This window comes from Microcebus murinus, chromosome 25, assembly GCF_040939455.1.
Source record: "Microcebus murinus isolate Inina chromosome 25, M.murinus_Inina_mat1.0, whole genome shotgun sequence".
NCBI classification, from domain to species: domain Eukaryota; kingdom Metazoa; phylum Chordata; class Mammalia; order Primates; family Cheirogaleidae; genus Microcebus; species Microcebus murinus.
In genome coordinates, this window is record NC_134128.1 from 15,221,710 (window position 1) to 15,239,729 (window position 18,020).

Genomic DNA, 18,020 nt, shown 5'->3' on the forward strand with positions numbered 1-18,020 from the left:
TTATCCCTCCTCTGTTACTCTGGGACCACTGAGGCTCCGGTCAATGTCAGGGGATGGGGAGTGGCAGTGGAGGCTTCCTGGTGGGCCCCACGTGTCCCCTTTGGACTGGAGTGCCACTCCCATCTCTCCTTTTCCTGCCGACGTGATCAGTCCAACAAGTGATTCACACTGGGCTCTGTAAACACATGCACTAGCACTTATACTGCGTTCAATTTCTGCCAAGGGCTTTATTTACTTACATTTTCTGTTGCAATCCTTATGTTACCACCAAGGAAGTAGGTACTATTATAATCATCTTTTTACAGATCGGAATACCGAGGCTTAGAAGAATTAAGAAATTAGTTTTGTGTCTTATAGAAGATAAGTAGCAGCGGCAGGACTTAACCCCAGGTCATTATAGCTGGCCTTTCACCAGGAAATAAGGAACACTCTGTTTATGAGAAGGAAGGCCACTTGAGGGACTTGGAGTAGACACAAATAGACAAACAGGCATGCACACACACCTTGTGCCTCTACTTTGCTCAAATTCATCTTTCTGAAAACCTTTAGGATAGACTCAAGTAGGGAAAGACAGAGAAACAAATAGTAACTCCTCTAATGACAGCCATGCGAAACATTGCCATGATATTGGCAAGCCCATCTCAGTGGTCTACTGAAGCTGGTACACCCCTGGCTGTCTAGTCTACATCCCTGTTTTTTTGTTTTTTTTTTTTTCCTCTCCCCCATTAGGATGGATGAAAATTATAACCTCTTGCCTCACGGTGTCAATTTCCAAGATGCCATCTTTCCAGACACTCAAGAAAACAGAAGAATGTTTTCCAGCCTCTTCCAGTTTTCAAACTGTTCGCAAGGACAGCAGCTAGTGACTTTCTCCAGTGACTGGGAGATCCAGGAGGACAATCGGGTAAGCATTGGCTGGACCTTGTGCCACAGCAAAACAATAGAATAGCTACATCTTGTAGGAATTTTGTGACCAAGGGAGTCAAGAATCCTCTTCCAAAAGCTCAGACCAAAGAGTATTATTCTTTCTCCCTCCTTCCTTCCCAGCTGTTATAAAACACTGCTTGTAAACTTTGGATTCCTGAAGCTTTACTCTTTGATAAGAGGTTGGTTCTTCATAAAGTGTGGGAACAAGATGGGATAAAGCTTGGCCCGCTATGCCTCAGTTTCCCCTTTGAGAAAATGCCAACGTCTATATCACAGGGCTGGTGCAATATGATTTCAATATGTAAATCCTTTAGCATAGTGCTTGGAGGAGTAGTAAGCGTGCAATACCTGCGGGCCACTGAGACTGTCGCTGACAGTGTAGAGTTCTGAGGAAGGGTCTTCGAGGAAAGAAAAAGTCCCCAAGGAAATGAAATAAAATAAACATCATAGCGAACACTTCTGCGCTTCCTAACTATGGTTGTTAAGATGTGGGGGTGCAGGGTGGCGAAGGTGGTGATGGGATGTAGGGGTCAGGATCATTTGGGATATGAAGGTATAAAAGGATCTGCCAGTCTGGGCCAAATGGCAGAGTTTGGGGAAAATTTTCCACAGCCTGTGAGTGGGATCGTGGTCCCTCTTTCCAAGTCCCCCATCAGGGACATTTTTAGGGCTATGTGACAGACTGCTGGAGCGAGCTCTGATGCGGGTAACATGTGAAGGACTTTCAGTGAGTGTGTATGTTAATGAGCCAATTTGCATATATTAGGGGGCTCCCTTTTTCCACCCATGCGCAGAGGACTTGAGGGAAGTGTCTTTCTCTTGTCTGGTGGGTTGGCCCAGCCTGTTCTGCCAAATGTCCTCATCTTCTGCTCAGGGCTCCCTGGCCCCTGGAGGCCTCGTGCATGCTCAAGTGCTCGTTAGAAGTTCCTTCCTTAGCTCTTCCCTACTGACAGCAATCTAGACTTTTCTAACCCCTCCCCCATGGTTTGCCAGAATTTTCTGAACACCTGTTCTACATTTTGCTCCCAACATGGTTGGTCCCCACCCCCTACTTCTTAATCTTTGCTTGTTGCCTACAGGAATATGCAGAAATGGAGCCACCAAGTCTTAGCTTGAGTATCTCAAGCGTGAGTCACGCCTAGTATATTCCAAATGCAACCTTTTTAGCCTTGGCCCTTTGGCTGTCCATACTGAGACAGCTTTGTCTGTATAACTAGACCCTTGATAAGAGCAGATTTATGTCAAGAGTAGATATTATTCCAAAAATACTTGAGTAGCGTAGCCCCCAAATCTTAAGTTATGTAACTTGTTAGCCCTCTGGTCACATAATCAAGCTATTAACATTTTTCTGGAATTAGATTTTTCCATCCTTTGAAAAAAAAAAAAAGAACAATAGGACCGTGGAGAATTATTCTAGCGTGAATGCAGATCTATTTCTGTTGGTCAGATGTTGATCTTGGGGAGAAATCCTTTTCCCTCTCCCTTTACTCACCCTGATGTCTTAGATAACAAAGTGTGGGAGTGCTCCGTGCTCCAAGGAAGAGTCAAAACTCGAGGGTAGGAAAATAATTGTTCCAGATTGTTGAGCTGCCATGTAGCCAAATATAGAAGTTCCATCTGAGGTACCCCGCAGTTTTCCAGACCTTTGCTCGTTCCATTTTTATTCCATGCTCGGAAAGGGACCACATCAGAGCTAAATCAAATGAGCTCATTAGTTTAAAACTGAATTTGAAACCAAAATGAAATTTACTTTTAAGAATTTTGTGACATTCCCCGAGTTATTTTTTTAATATTCTCTGGAGTGATTAAAACAGTTGTGAATTGATGATCTCAGAGTTAGATGAATTATTAACAGTCACTTGCTTTCTTCTTTAAGAAAAACTAAAACCTCTCTTTTTCTGTGGGAAGGTATCAAATTATGTATCCTACCCAGGACAAATATATCATGTTATGTCAGAAGCAGTCAACATTTTCCCCCTGACCTTAGGAGGGATCAGAATTGCTGGTCAGGTTACCTTTAAAAAATTCCAGTAGCAATAGGTGTTAGATTTTTGTGACTCCTTCGAATGTTCTGAGAGCAAATCTGAACAGCCCCAGACTTTTTCCAAAAGCCTTTCTTGTGTTACGTGCTGTGTCTTAGATTACAAATCGTGCAGGCATGTTAGCAAGCTCCTGTGTTTTCTATTGTTGATGCTATGGCTGTCTGAGCTTGCATTGAGCATGCACAGTGGACTCAGACTAGTTATGAAGGGTACGTTTCATTCTCGTGGCTGATAATTCTCAACCTTATGTATCTTGGAGGATCAGGTGAACCTGGGACTCTGGAATCGCTTCGGAGGTGAAGAGATGGAACAGGAGGGAAAATCTCATGTAGGGAAACTTTTTGCGATACACACCCGGGGGCGACGCTCAACTCAGTCCTCGGGAGGAAAGTCCTCCCACACTTTGGTTCCTTTCTGGGGTATCTCGGTCTTCAAACGTCCCACCCACACGTCAGTAAATAGCAACACGATCTTGCTTTTCAAAAGTCGCCAAGAAATCAGTAGTGTTACTAAGTGTTCAGTGTCTCTCTGGTTCTGTGTCACGGTGTTAATAGGACTTGGGGGGATATCTTTGGCTCGTTGGAGCACCCACCAGATTTACTGGCAAGATTCTCTCCACGCCAGCCAAAGACATTTTTCCTTCCTCATTTATCTCCTACTGGGCAAGTGGAACAGTCAAAACAGAAGCTGGATATTTTTCCCTCTCTGCCAGGACTGTCCCGTAGGACCAAGCCCCGGACTGACCCATGGTGACACCAGGCTGTCATAAAAATGTCATGGGACTGGGAAAAAAGAAATCTGTGAAGGTCTTGCAATGGTTCTCTTCTTTCCTCTTTTGGAGTTGGGAAGAATGACGGTGGGGGAGTTGTCCTCTCAGCTGCCTTAGAAGGAATGTAAACCATTGGAAGATGTCAACTGGCTCTGCCATTTCTGGAGGAATGACCTTGGGCAGGTCCCTTAATCTCTCAGAACTTAAGTTCTCTCATTTATAAAATGTGGCTTAGATCAACTGTCCGGGGTTTGTTATAAGGACCTAATTAGAGCACACGTTTGAGCACTTTGTAAAGAGTGATGGAAGGGTTTATCACTGTCAGTTGAGCATTTGAAAGTATTAGAAACTACATATTCTGAAAATGTAAATAAGCTTCCTGCTGCCTCCTAGAGGGAGTCCCGAAACATCTTGTGGCAGAGTGGTGGCATAATGACAGTGCAGGGCGTGTTGGAGATGGGAACGGTGGAGGAGGAAGCCACCATGCACACTTTCATTCGACAGAATTGACTGGGTTTTTTGCAGGGAGCGCTTTTTTTTTTTTTTAAAGAAATAGTTTACTGAATAATAAACAATGCAACATTTGTGGGTTCCCAAATCTGACAATATATAGTGGCAGCCAGCAGTCTCTCTCCCACCTTTGACACCCAGCTATCTGGTTCCTGCCCACCCTCCAAACAAGTAGTTGCTGTTACTGTTTCTTGTGTGAACATTCAGTGAGTGTTTTTATTCAACAATAATCCAAGCATGTGTTACTACCCTCCTCTTTGACACAAATGGCAACACACCGTGCACACTTTGCTACACTTTCCTTTATGCAAAAGAAGATCTTCCCGTATCATTTCCATATATATAGCCTGAGGGCTAGACTGGGTGGGGAAAAAAAAGATGAAAACCAAGAGTTTCCTCCCTACGCTGGAGCCCTCAGTCTTCTGGGTAGAAACACAGGATTTCTCCTGCGGTTTCTGCTGCGTGGCTCCGTGACTCGGCCCCCTTGAGTTAGGTTCCCTGTTGCCTCTAATTGTTCACTTTGCAGAGTTCAGATAGTTACTTTTGTGTAATGTGCAGAGATTTTTTTAGTTATAATCAGTAGGAGTGGCCGGGCACAGTGGCTCACGCCTGTAATCCTAGCACTCTGGGAGGCCGAGGTGGGAGGATTGCTCGAGGTCAGGAGTTGGAAACCAGCCTGAGCAAGAGCGAGACCCCGTCTCTACTATAAATAGAAAGAAATTAATTGGCCAACTAATATATAGAGAAAAAATTAGCTGGGCATGGTGGTGCATGCCTGTAGTCCTAGCTACTCGGGAGGCTGAGGCAGGAGGATTGCTTGAACCCAGGAGTTTGAGGTTGCTGTGAGCTAGGCTGACACCACGACACTCACTCTAGCCAAGCTTGGGTAGAACATACAGGAAAGATGAATATAAATGAACTGTATTTATTTTCTGATGACCAAGAGCAATGAGGAATGGGAGAGAGCATCTGTAGTCTCAAGAGTGAGATTTGAACCCCAAATAGATCAAGAAAATCAGAACTCGGTTCATCCAGATCTTCCATTGAGAGCCCCGGAACAATTTGATTTAAAAGTGTCCGTGTGAGTGTGCTGGGACAGGTGGGTTTCACAGACCACTGGGACAAGAACAAAGATATTTACTCTGTAGGGAAGGAGGGTTATAGCTTTTGTTCAGCAAGTGTTTGAGCACCTGTTAAGTGCCACCTCCTCTATATTCATTCTTCGTTGATACTGTCCCCAAACTCAAACATGTTAGTTTCTTAAAAGTTGCAATGTGGAATCTGAAACCTTTCTCAATGAACTTTTTGTGTTCTTACATGAAAGTCTATCGGTCTATCTTGTACTTTGAATGGCTTCTTTTTTTCCCCCCCATATTGGTTTTATAACATGATGCATCCACCATTTGGAAAATACTAGTTTACGGAGTTACACACATCTTCCAAATGTGGTGAGATTTTATTATATACAAAATCCTCGTCGTTAATATCACCATTGATCCCACGAGGAAAGCATTGGGAAGCTGTCAAACTCACAGTGGCAACTTTCCTAAAATTCTAATTTTTGCTTGAGAGTTCAAATTCCATCACTGGCAACAAATATTGTCATCTTTGAAGTGACAGGCTGGCTTTTTTCATTTTCAAGAAAATGTCTATCAAATACTGAAATTGGAATAAATATAGTTTGTCACTTCATTCTTTCAAGCAAGAAGTGTTTCGTGAAGAAAGCCGTCAGTTGAGCTCAGGACTTGAGACAACCGTCTTTCTCTGGTAGACAGCAGAGTGCGTTATGCGTGCCACCCATTTCTTCAGAGTATGCATGAAAACTAGGTGCTCAGGGGTCAGGATTTAATAAAATTAATAATTTTTGCCACTTCACGAAGGACATTATTAAATTAAACTGGCTTTTTGTCTTTTTCTGCCAGCACACGGCCCTGAAGAATATGCAATGAAGAATATGCAATGTGATTTGGTGTCACAGCTTTGCTTGGCACTAAGTGGCCAGCACTGTGACTCGCCTTTGCTGTCACGCCAGCAGTACACAAGTGTGGACGGACACAGTGAAAAACACAAACGCCATCTTAGTAGTTTTCCAAAAGTAGTTTTGATCTTACGGATTGCTTGAAAGGGTTCTGGGGACCCTAAGAATTTGCAGACTTTGAACGCTGCTGCTCTAATGTGGTGGCCCCCAGGTCTTCCAAAATTCTGGGCCCCCCCACTGAGGCCACCATGCACCTCCCTGCGCTCAGACCCTGAAATGCACCCATCCTTAAGCACTGGGCTCGGTCAGCACCTCCTCTTCTACCGTTCTCCACCACCACGTGGTGGAAGCTGAGAGACCATTTAGGAGACTAATCAGGCGAGAGTGACAGAGGGTGTGGCAGTGGGTCTGGAGAGAAAGAGCTGGATTCGGGGCACATCTTCGAAGTGGAGCTTTTCCTGTGTTCTTACCACTGATTTGTCCTTGACCACAGCCCCACTCTTTAACGCTCTTGCTGTGTCCTCTTCCTACAGGGCCTGGGCCACCCCCGGCATGTCGGCCAGCGCCGCGTGTTGTGCCACACAGTGTCATGCTTCCTTTGGGAACATTTGCACCTTAATTCACTTACAGTCCGCCTGGTTGAAAATGAAGTTTTAAGGCAGCGATCTGCATCTGGGTGGGGCTGGAGAATGGAGTTCTGGGTCCCAACTCGGACTGACTTGGTGACTTGTGGATGTCGCCTGACCCCTCTGTGTGCAGTTTCCTTAGCTGTGAACTGGATCTAATTGTCCCTATTGTGCTGAGTTCATGGCACTGTAATGAAAAAAACAAAAGCAATTGAGGTAACATGTTAAAAAGGACTGAGTACTGGTTACGTGTGAGACGTCATGTCGTGGGTCTCGGGTCTCCTTGCGTCCCCACAAGATCTCGAGGCAGACGGGGCTCTATTCCTCCCACGGGGACTTTTGAGCACTGCGCTATGGGGAATGTGACAGAACTGAACTCGAGTGACTCTCGTACAATCAACCCACATGGAAAGACGGATACTCCTGCCAGGCCTGGAGGGGAAGGGTTTGTTGGAGAAGGTGGTGGGCTCAGATCGGGGAGGGACGCGTGCGGGAAGGCACAGAGGCGAGTGCACGCTCGTGTCAAAGGACAGGAGAGCCGAGTGGCAGGCGGCCCACGCTCCGACTTCCTTCTGAGTGTGGGCAGCTCACGCTAAAAGATGTCCTGCCACGTGGAGCCGTGAGGGTTCGTGACTACACCGTGCAGGCTGTCGTTTCTTTTTTCTGGCCATTGAATAAGTTTTCTTTGAAACGCAGTTATTTTATCTTAAACCTTGACTACTGCTATACTATAGGTTTTTGGTTTGCATTTTTGTGGTTATTACTTTTTTTTTTTATAAAATCATTGGAATAATTATAGATTCACAGGCATTGGTGCAGAAATGCGCAGACAGGTCCTGGGAACCCCTGGCCCGTCCTCCTTTCTGTTCATGTCTTGTGTAGCTGTAGTTCAATGTCAAAGCCAGGGAATGACGCTGGTGAAATCCACAGGGCGTGTTCCTATGGCGCTAGCTGCACGGGCGCTCGTGTGCGTGACCGAGTGCACGCTTCCATTGCCCCTACGTCTTCCCAGGGTACCTTATTCCCGGGCTGTTACCATGGAGATGCGCCCCAGCCCGAGATGTTAACTTTGAGAGGAAGGAAACGGAATTCTGAGAGTCTCTCTCCCGGGCTGGGAAATGGAGAGTTCTGACTTCCGTGCCCGGAGTCTCCTGCAGTTGCTTATGCCAATTAAATCCTCTCTCGGGTCTCACTGTCCCCATGGGACATGGGGTCTGGATGTGGCTTGAGTGTCCTGGCAGGGGAGAGGCATGAGAGGCTCGTAGGTTCTGCAGCCACAAAGCTGTGGTTTTAAGTGAGAAATGATCATTTCTCTCCCCGCTGCCCTGGGAGCAGAGCCTTTGCTGCCGTCCGAGCGCTCCCTGGGGACATCTCCGCTCATGCGGACTTCCCTGGGGAAGGGGACGGAGTCTTTGCTTTTACCCTTTCTTCCTCCTCCACCTCCCCTCCCTGGGGGCCCTTCATTTCTGCCTCACCCATCACCCCATCGGGCAGGTGACAGCAGACTGAGCTCTGCCTGCTCGCAGCACGCACGGAGGTCACAGAGACCCCGTGGGGACATTTCTGGGGATCGATCGCAGTGGTTAGAACAAACACTGCCTGGGCGTCTCCTGTCTTCCCCAGACGAGTTCAGCTGGCGCTGGACAGACCCTCGGGGGTGCTGTCAAGCTTCAGTTCCCCCGGCTGCCTCTCATCTTTCTTTCAGTTAAATCAGCTGTGACACCTGGCACAGCCATGCTTACCCTGGGCGTCTAAGCAGATGCTTCCAGCATGTTCTGGGGGCTTGGGGGCCCCAGAGATCACCCAGTGCACGTGAGGCCAGTCAGTTTATTTTGCGCAGACACGGGATGAAGAATGTCAGGACCAGAAGGGACCCGAGGGGTTGTCTAGTCCAACCCCTTCGTGTGTAATGTCACAAAAGGATTTTGTAGGGAAACAGAGCCCCGCTCACAGCTGGAACTATTCACACGTGGCCTCCTGTTTTGACTTTACGTGCAATAATCATGTCAATGATAAAACTATTAAAAATATTAGCAGAAACTAACAATAGGATTCCAAAAGTGCACAGGCTATTGTCATAGCTTTATAGTAAAGCAAAACTGTCACACCGAGAGTCCATTGAACTGAACAGGTGGATGTGTACGGCACGTACATAAAAGGGAAGGGACGTTCGTGCATGGTACCAGATGGTAACCCCTGAGGGGATCTCTAAATTATTTGGTTTATTTGCCTTATGAAAGGGTCTTCTTTCTGTTTCTTTATTCTGAGCCTGGAGAGAAGGGTGGATCCCCCAGTTTTCAGGGAAGTGGGTCTCATTGTGCCTGGAGACCAGGTTGGCCTGGGTGCCATCTGATGTCCTGTCTGTCTGTCTGTCTGTCTGGTTCCTCTCTGGTTCTCCCCTTCAGACCCCAGGTCGGCCCCTGCCTTTCTGCACCCAGCCCCGCCTTCTCTCTCTCTCTCTTGCTCTCTGTCCCATTCCCCAGTCCCCACGGTTTCTTCTGCGTCCCAAACACCTTCCTGACCGCGTCATGCAACCCACAGCTCTGTTGCACAGTGGAAGCTGATTGGATAGTATAATTCGGATTAAACGTCTTAAAGCCCAGTGGTGGGGCCGGGTGAGGTGGCTCATGCCTGTAATCCTAGCACTCTGGGAGGCTGAGAAGGGCAGATCGTTCAAGGTCAGGAGTTCGAAACCAGCCTGAGCAAGAGTGAGACACCGTCCCTAGTAAATATAGAAAGAAATTAACCGGCCAACTAAAAATATATAAAAAAAATTAGCCGGGCATGGCGGCACGTGCCTGTAGTCCCAGCTACTCGGGAGGCTGAGGCAGGAGGATCGCTTGAGCCCAGGAGTTTGAGGTTGCTGTGAGCTAGGCTGATGCCATGGCACTCTAGCCCAGGCAACAGAGTGAGACTCTGTCTCAAAAAAAACCAAAACCAAAAACAAAACCAGTGGTATTAATAGCACAATTCATTCTCTCTCCATCAACATTTACGGTTGAAAGCTTTGATGCCTTAACCCCCCAAAATGTGAGTGGAACAGGCACTTCTAGCAGGAGCAGGGAAAACAGCTTTTCGTTCCTGGACGACACATTGGGTCCCTTAAACCACACAGTTGACACCGTCCATGCACGAGCCCAGCCCTGAGGTCGTTCCCCTGCCCTGCTGTTCTAGAAGAAGATGAAACCTGTTTGCACTCTAGCTGTGTCTCTAATGAGTATTTATCTGAAACTCTGAGTGAACAGGACTCCTGTCTTCCACATCTAAACATGAACAGTAGGAACTTCATGAACCTGCTAATGATGAAATATTAACATGGTTGATGGAGTGAGCAATAAATCCTTTCCTAGTAGTTGAAAGCTGCCACGAAGTCTTTACTGGGAAGGCCCTGCGAGTGCTTAAGGGGTGGGGACCCTCGGTCTCAAGGCCACATGTGGCCCTCCAGACCCCCAAGTGCAGCCCCTCAACCGAATCTGAGCTTTATGAAATCCCTTGATGAAAAGGATCTGTTCTATAAAGTTTGGATTCAGTCAAAAGCCCGCACTCAAGGATCCAGAAAGCCACACGTGGCCCCGAGACCTCAGGCTGCCCGCCTCAGTGTAACTGGTGGGTTGAAACCCTCCGTGAAGGTCACTGCGTCGGTCTCTAGCCAGTCTGTGTTGAAAATATGTCTCTCTCATGCCCGGGGTTTCGTGCTTTCTGGAGAGACCTGTGCAAGGAAATTGGCTTCAGATCCTATAGTTGTCTGCATTGCAACCAGCTACGAGCCCACGGGAGGGTGGAATTACTCTCTTCCTTTGAGAAGCTTTATGGACACTGGTACCCACGTGCATTTAGGGACACTATGGCAGAACTTAGAAGGCGCTGCTCGTTGTCTTACAAACGCTTTCCGGTGGTGAACACCATACTGGGAAGCCCACAACTGCCAATACCATTATCCAGGGGTGTTGTTTTTATTTTTATTTTTTAAAATAGACTTTATTTTTTAAATAGGTTCGCAGCAAAATTGAGCAGAAGATAGTTTCCCATATACCCACCCTGCCCCGCCCCCACACGACACAGCCATCCCCTGGGTGAACGTCCCTGACCAGAGTGACACGTGTTGCAGTCTGTGGACCTACAGTTGACACATTGTCACCCTGAGTCCGCAGTTCGTGATGAGGTTCACTCTTGGTGCTGTGCGTGTTCTGTGGGTTTGGACAAATGTACGGTGACATGTGCCCATCTAGGAATCCCCTCTGCTCTCCCGATTCCTTCCTCCTCCCCTCGTCCTACTGGATTTTCAGCAGGAGTTAAACTATTTTGCATGTGCACAGGGCCGACGTTAGAGGTCCACGTGTGTGTTTTGCATCGACTTGTGTCGTCAAAGCGTGAGTAAGGTAGGTTCAAGGATCAGATGGAGAACAGTAAATTCTGTAAATACCTCTCCTCGTGGCTGTGGATTCCTGCCCTGAGGATTCGACCGTGTGTGGGGGAGTCCTCTGCCTCAAGATTCCTGGCCACCCGCTCCCCACCCCTGCCACCCCCAACACCCGCTCACTTCTCTGTTGTTCCAAGTGCTCGTGGAAAGTAGGGACCGTTTCTTCACTTCTGTATTCTGGAGCCCAACACACAGTAGCCATTGCTTGGCAGATGCCCTGTGAATGAATGAATGAATGAATGAATGAATGAATGAATGTGTGCGTGCATGCATTATCACCAACAGGATGACAAACTTTGTATTTGTCATTGTGGTAAAAACATGTACCATGTTTAGCCACCAGGTCCAGAAAGCCTACTCCCTTTTGTTCATTCTGCTCCAAGCTCATCTCCCTTCCCTCACTGCTGCTGCCCCCGCCCGCCCCATGGGAGGGAAACAGGGCCAAGGTGGCGTGTCTAGAGACACAGGGACGTTGAGTCTCAGCCGGGCTTGGGCTTTCGCCGCTTCTGGCACAGAGAGCAGGGGTGTGAGCTGATTGAGATCATGTCGCTCTGGGGTCTGGATCTGATCTGGGAGACACAGGGCTTAGAAGGCCAACACCAAAAATCTTACCTATGCGTGGATTTGTATCTCCTGCCTTTAAGACAGTCGTAGGAGAAGTAGAAGGACATGTCTTGGGGCCCAGGGTCATGGCTGGGCTGTGCGATACATTTCCAGCCTGGCTCATTTCAACTCATTGAACCCAGAGGAAGTTAGAACTTACACCTGCAAATCAGGGTTGGCCTAGCTCTGTCGCCCTTGCAGACTTGGTTAAAGCCCAGTAAGCGTGAAATGCTTTGTGGCCTTTCTGTACAAGTTGCTGGTCAAGTGCACACTGTGTACATTTCTTCTAGCAAATTCCAGGGCGACCCTTCGTATGGCAGTGGGTGCCGGTAGCAGAAGAATGACTGTTCACAGGACTTGCCCATCTAATTCCCAGCAGGTGGGCACCTGCCTGGTCAGAGCCACCTGCACAAAAGGGAGGCTCAAGAGTCCTGAGTCCGTGGGAGGACCAGTCCCATCTTGATTTGCCCATCCTTGCAATGGTTGAAAAGCAAGCAGGGGTGAATTGAGTTGGTGGATTTGCTTTCTCTTTAACTGCTACTGAAACTCACCATGTTCGTGTTCCTTTATAAGGCCAAATTGATGCCCAGCATGTGGAGTTAGGGCTGAGCAGAACTCTGGAAGGTTCCTGCCTGTTCAGAACTTGGGCTGAGGACTAGGGCCCAGGTTGGTTTGTTTCCATTGGAGGGTGGTAGGGAAGCCTGGGGGTGGTGTGTGTGTGGGGTGTCCCCCACTTGGGGTCCCCACCAAGTCCTTTGAGATGGGCAGAGCCTGGAAGACCCCTTGTGGAGGGAGTGGCCCCTGTCTTGCTGGGTCAGGGGCCTGGGAAGCATGTGCGAGTGCTGGGATCGAATCCCACGGCATGAACTTAAACCTAGGAATGGCACCAACTAGAGAACCCGGGAGAGCGACCAGAGCAGAGTTGGTTAGGCAGGGACTGGACTCCTGGCTTTGCTGGCTGTTTGACCTTTGGAAGTCCCTTAACCTTGGGAACCCCGGAGTCTTCATTTGTCACAGGATATATGAGGTAAGTGTGACAATACCTGCCCGAAAGGGGTTAGGATTTCATGAGACGATGTTTATAAAACACCAGATACTACAAGTCTTTGCTACATAATAGGTGGTCAAAAATAGTAACTATCAATCATGAAACTGGGGGAATATGTCCCTGGGGAGGTCCAAATCTGGTCATCAAACCTTCATCCATAGATGGGATTCAAGAATTTTGTGCATGTGCTGTAAGAAGACCCATCAAGGCCGGGTGCAGTGGCTCACGCCTGTAATCCCAGCACTTTGGGAGGCTGAGGTGGGAGGATGGCTTGAGGCCAGGAGTTTGAGACCACCTGGGCAACATAGTGAGACCCTGTCTCTACAAAAAATAAAAAGGTTAGCCAGAATGGTGGCGTACATCTGTTGTCCCAGCTCCTGTGGAGGCCAAGGCAGGAGGATCCCTTGAGCCCAGGAATTGGAGGCTGCAGTGAGCTTATGATCAGGCTACTGTATTCCAGCCTGGGTGACTGAGTGAGACTCTGTCTGTATGGGGGAAAAAAAATTAAAAGAGAATCCAAGATGTTGAAAGACCAAATGCTCCCAGAAAACCCTCTGGATCAGGCAGTGATATAAGAGGTTGGAAACCTATCTCGTAGTAGGCAACGAGACCCAGCAGTTGAGAAAAGTGAGTACTTCCCCTACTCACCTTTTTTTTTTTCCATAGTACCCTGTTCCCCCAAAAATAAGACCGGGTCTTATATTTATTTTTCCTCAAGAAGACACCCTAGGGCTTATTTTCAGGGGATGTGTTATTTTCCCCTCAAAGCCTCAGCTTGCAGCACGCACAGGATGGCCGGGACCCGACAGGGGGAGCCGACCTTGTTGGTGGGGCAGCTCACACCTTTCCTGTCACCTCTGGGACAGTAGCTGTCACGGCAGGGCAGATGAGAAGGGCTGCTCGTCGTTTTTCCCACTCCGCAAGGAAATGCATGGGTTGTGCAGGTGCGCTGCGCAGCCACGCCCATCACTAGGGCTTATTTTCGGGGTAGGGCTTCTATTACGCCCTAATGCTTAGACATCCTGTAGGGCTTATTTCATAGGTAGGTCTTATTTTCGGGGAAACACGGTAGCACCCTAATGGGTATGAAGTGGCATCTCCTTATGGCTTTTCAGCACAGCAGGCCACGACCCAGACATGCTGCCGTCTTCTACTCGTCCACTGGGCAGAGTGACAGTTAACTGGGTCTTGGGGTCCTGAAGGCCTCCTTCTAACACCCATCGTGAATGTGAACCTTAATACCAGCTGTGGGGTCAGATTCTTCATCTTAAAGAAATGGGATAGCAATAGAACCTACGTCACAGTGTTGTTAACTCATGTTAATACACTGAATGCATTTATGGGAAGAACTTGATAACTATTGGCTCCCACTATTTCTGTGATTATTCTGTCTTTTGCCTTTTTTTCTCCCTACTACTCCACCCTCTTTCCACCCCCTCCCTGCCTTTTGTTTGTAGACAGGGTCTCACTCTGTTGCCCAAGCTTAGAGTGCAGTAGTGGCATCATAGCTTACTGCAGCCTTGAACTTGTGGGCTGAAGCAATCCTCCTGTCTCAGCCTTCTGAGTAGCTGGGTCTACAGGTGTGTACCACCGTGCCCAGCTAGTTATTTCATTTTATTTTTTTGAGACAGAGTCTTGCTTTGTTGCCCAGGCTAGAGTGAGTGCCGTGGCGTCAGCCTAGCTAACAGCAACCTCAAACTCCTGGGCTCAAGCAATCCTCCTGCCTCAGCCTCCCAAGTAGCTGGGACTACAGGCATGCGCCACCATGCCCGGCTAATTTTTTCTATATGTATCAGTTGGCCAATTAATTTCTTTTTTTAAATTAATTTATAGTAGAGACGGGATCTCGCTCTTACTTAGACTGGTTTCGAACTCCTGACCTTGAGCAATCTGCCCGCCTCACCCTCCCAGAGTGCTAGGATTACAGGCGTGAGCCACCACACCCGGCCCCAGCTAGTTATTTTTAGTTTTTTTTTATTTTGTAGAGATGGGGTCTTGCTATGTTGCCCAGGCTGGTCTCAAACCCTGGCCTCAAGTGATCCTCCCACCTCAGCCTCCCAAAGTGCTGAGATTGCAGGCATGAGCCACCACACCTGGCCCCCCACTACCTTCGATTTTGGCTTCAAGAAGTGTCCATCACTACAGGAAGAGAGGGAGGGAATGGCTGGGACTAATGCCGCTGTGTTCATCCTACCCCTGCCCTCCCTCCCACCCACCTGGGTTCCGACACATTCAGGCAGCCCAGCTGTCTCCCGTGCGCCTGGCACAGTCGAGTCTTGCTCTTCATAGGGATGCTCCCTGCCATTTCAGGAGCTGGCAGGAGCGTGTCCTTATTTTGGACGCTGAGGGTTGGGCCCCTGGGACAGGGAGGAGGCCAGCAAAACATCAGTCCTGGGTGTTCACAGGGCTTTCCTGGGCTGCTAGGGAGAACTTTTATAACACACCCTCCCGATTCCTGTTTTGGGATTCCAGGGGGATCTATCAGGAGGAAGAACTTGACTGTCGTCTTGACTGTCTCACCCACCCTTCTTTCCTTCTAGAAAGATGGGGGTGGCGTGTTGGCCTGGAGGATGTGGCCCAAAGTGGGTCTTCCTGGGTGGGTGTGAGCTCAGCTCTCGGCTGTACGGTGGCTTAGAACTTGAACTTGGCCAGTGCTGGGCCCACGCCCTGTACTTCCCAGCACGTCGTGTTCCTGCTGGTAATAATTCCCTTTCCACCCCGCCCCGCCCATCCCCTGCGTTTAGAGGCCAGTGGGAGGTGGCGTTCAGGTGGCCAGGGTGGTCACATGCATGATTTCCAAATCCCATATAATTGATGTCACTTAAATGTCCCACTGAACCCCGCTCAGCCCCATCCTCTATTCGTGGAAGTAACGACTGTGAAAACACGCTGGGAGAGAAAGACAGGCCGGGAACAGGGGCTGTCCCTGCCAGCAGGACAGGGGAGACCTCTGGCCCGCACTGTGCCTTTGAGTGGAACAGCCCGAGCGCCCTGCTTGGCCGGGTTCAGACAGCAGCCCACCTCGCCGATGGAAAAGTTCAGACGGAAGTTTGCACATCTGGCCCTGACTTCCGCCTGGGATGAGCTTTTTCTCACTCTGCCCCAGCAGGCCTTTCCTAGCCAGCATGTCTCATCGTGGGTCTTGTGGTTTGGGGTTCTCTGTCCATCACGCCTTGTGTCCCACACTGGGGGTGTGACCCAGCCTTCTATGGCGGTGGCACTGGTGTCTGGGATGGGGGTGGACGCGATGCAGCCACCGAGCCCAGGGCTGGAGGGTGGGCGCTGCCTGGTGGCCCGGGCCCCACGGGTGGGGCGTGTGCGGGGCTGGGAGAGGTGGGGGCTGCTTAGGGGTGGGGACAGGGGGTTTGCATTTTTGTGTCCCCTTCCCTCGGGTTCCAAGGTGGAAATGGCTGTTGGTTACCTTGGTGGCAAGAAATGCCACTGTCCTCTGTGTGGCAGGCCACTGGGGACCTGGTGTGGCCAACACCCATGGCCTCTGCCTTTCTTCCCTGCTCCTCACCACCCCCTGGTGTTCGGGGTATGCTGGTGTCACCAGCTGTCCTTTCTATGTGGTGTTGCCTCTTTTTTGCTTTTGTTCTATTTGTGTTGCTGAAGATTCTTTAATGGGCCCTTGAGCCCTGGCTGGTGTGTGAACAGCTGTTGATATTTAGGTTTTTGTGTTCGCAGTGGGGGACCGAGGCTGGTAGCTCCCACTTCACCATCTTGGTGTGATGTCACTCTTCCGGAGTGACTTTAAAGAACTTTCGAAAGCGTGGGTAGAGACAGCCAGCGTAAGAATGAAAAATCAGTCATTAAAATAACAAAAGAAATACTTACCTTCTTTGCTCAGCTGAAGCCTCGGAAGTCAGAAAAAATTAAAGTTGGGGCTTCCAGTAAATGAGGCTGTTTATTAAATGGCACAAAAGTCAGCACATTGCGTGGGGTGTGGAGGCAGCTTTTGAAAGGCACAACTGCTTGGTGGGGGGACGGTGGAGAGAGGTCTGGGGTTCACAGCCTGCCCCGCCCTGGGCGAGTCACTCAGCTGACTCAGCTCCTTGGAGGGCTGCTGAGTTCTCCAGGGACAGGGACCCCAGTAAAAGCCAGTCACCCCCGGGATGACCAGCCTTGCTTTCCTTCCAGGTCTCTGGAAGAGGCCCAAAGAGGTGAGATGTGACAAAGTGCTTTGAACACCATGAAGCACTATCCAACGTAAGGCATGGTTACACCTCTCTATTCTAGAAACTGTTGGGGTTTTAGGGAAGCCAGTAAATAGCTACTGGCTTTCTCACCCAAGTTCTGATTTAAGCGAGTCCAAGATTACTTTTTTCCTGTAACTGATCAACATGATGTATCCCAAGTATGGAAAAACAAGCACCACATATACTCACCAGCAAACTGGTATTAACTGAGCAGCACCTAAGTGGACACATAGGAACTACAGTAATAGGGTATTGGGCGGGTGGGAGGGGGGAGTAGGGTGGGTCTTGTGGTTTGGGGTTCTCTGTCCATCACCCCTTGTGTCCCACACTGGGGGTGTGACCCAGCCTTCTTTGGTGGTGGCTCTGGTGTCTGGGATGGGGGTGGACGCGATGCAGCCATCGAGCCCAGGGCTGGAGGGTGGGCGCTGCCTGGTGGCCCGGGCCCCACGGGTGAGGCGCGTGCGGGCCTGGGAGAGGTGGGGGCTGCTTAGGGGTGGGGACAGGGAGGTGTGCACCTCTGTGTGCTCCCTCCCTGGGGTTCCCCGGTGGACATGGCTGTTGGTTATCTTGGTGGCAAGAAATGCCACTGTCCTCTGCGTGGCAGGCCACTGGGGACCTGGTGTGGCTGACACCCATGGCCTCTGCCTTTCTGTGTATATATACATAATGAGTGAGATGTGCACCCTCTGGGGGATGGTCACGCTGGAAGCTCAGCCTTGTGAGGGGAAGGGGTGGCAAGGGCATTATTTGAAACCTTACAATTTGTACCCCCATCATATGCTGAAATTAAAAAAAAAAAGATGATGTTGGACAGCGTGGCTGGTATTTGTAGGCAAGAGGGCTATTTCCCAGATTCGGGGTTAGATACGGATTTACCCACACAGATGGTCACAGGTGG

At 49.2% G+C, this 18,020-nt stretch overlaps 1 protein-coding gene across 2 annotated transcripts in view; it reads left to right on the plus strand.

Moving 5' to 3' along the window:
* Positions 1–18,020, plus strand: part of CCDC3 (coiled-coil domain containing 3) — a 69,881-nt gene that overhangs the window by 2,127 nt on the left and 49,734 nt on the right. For both annotated transcript variants that reach the window (XM_075997698.1, XM_012765702.3), the window contains exon 2: positions 730–904. In XM_075997698.1, coding sequence (XP_075853813.1) covers positions 730–904 — 175 coding nt within the window. The remainder of the gene's footprint in view (positions 1–729; positions 905–18,020) is intronic.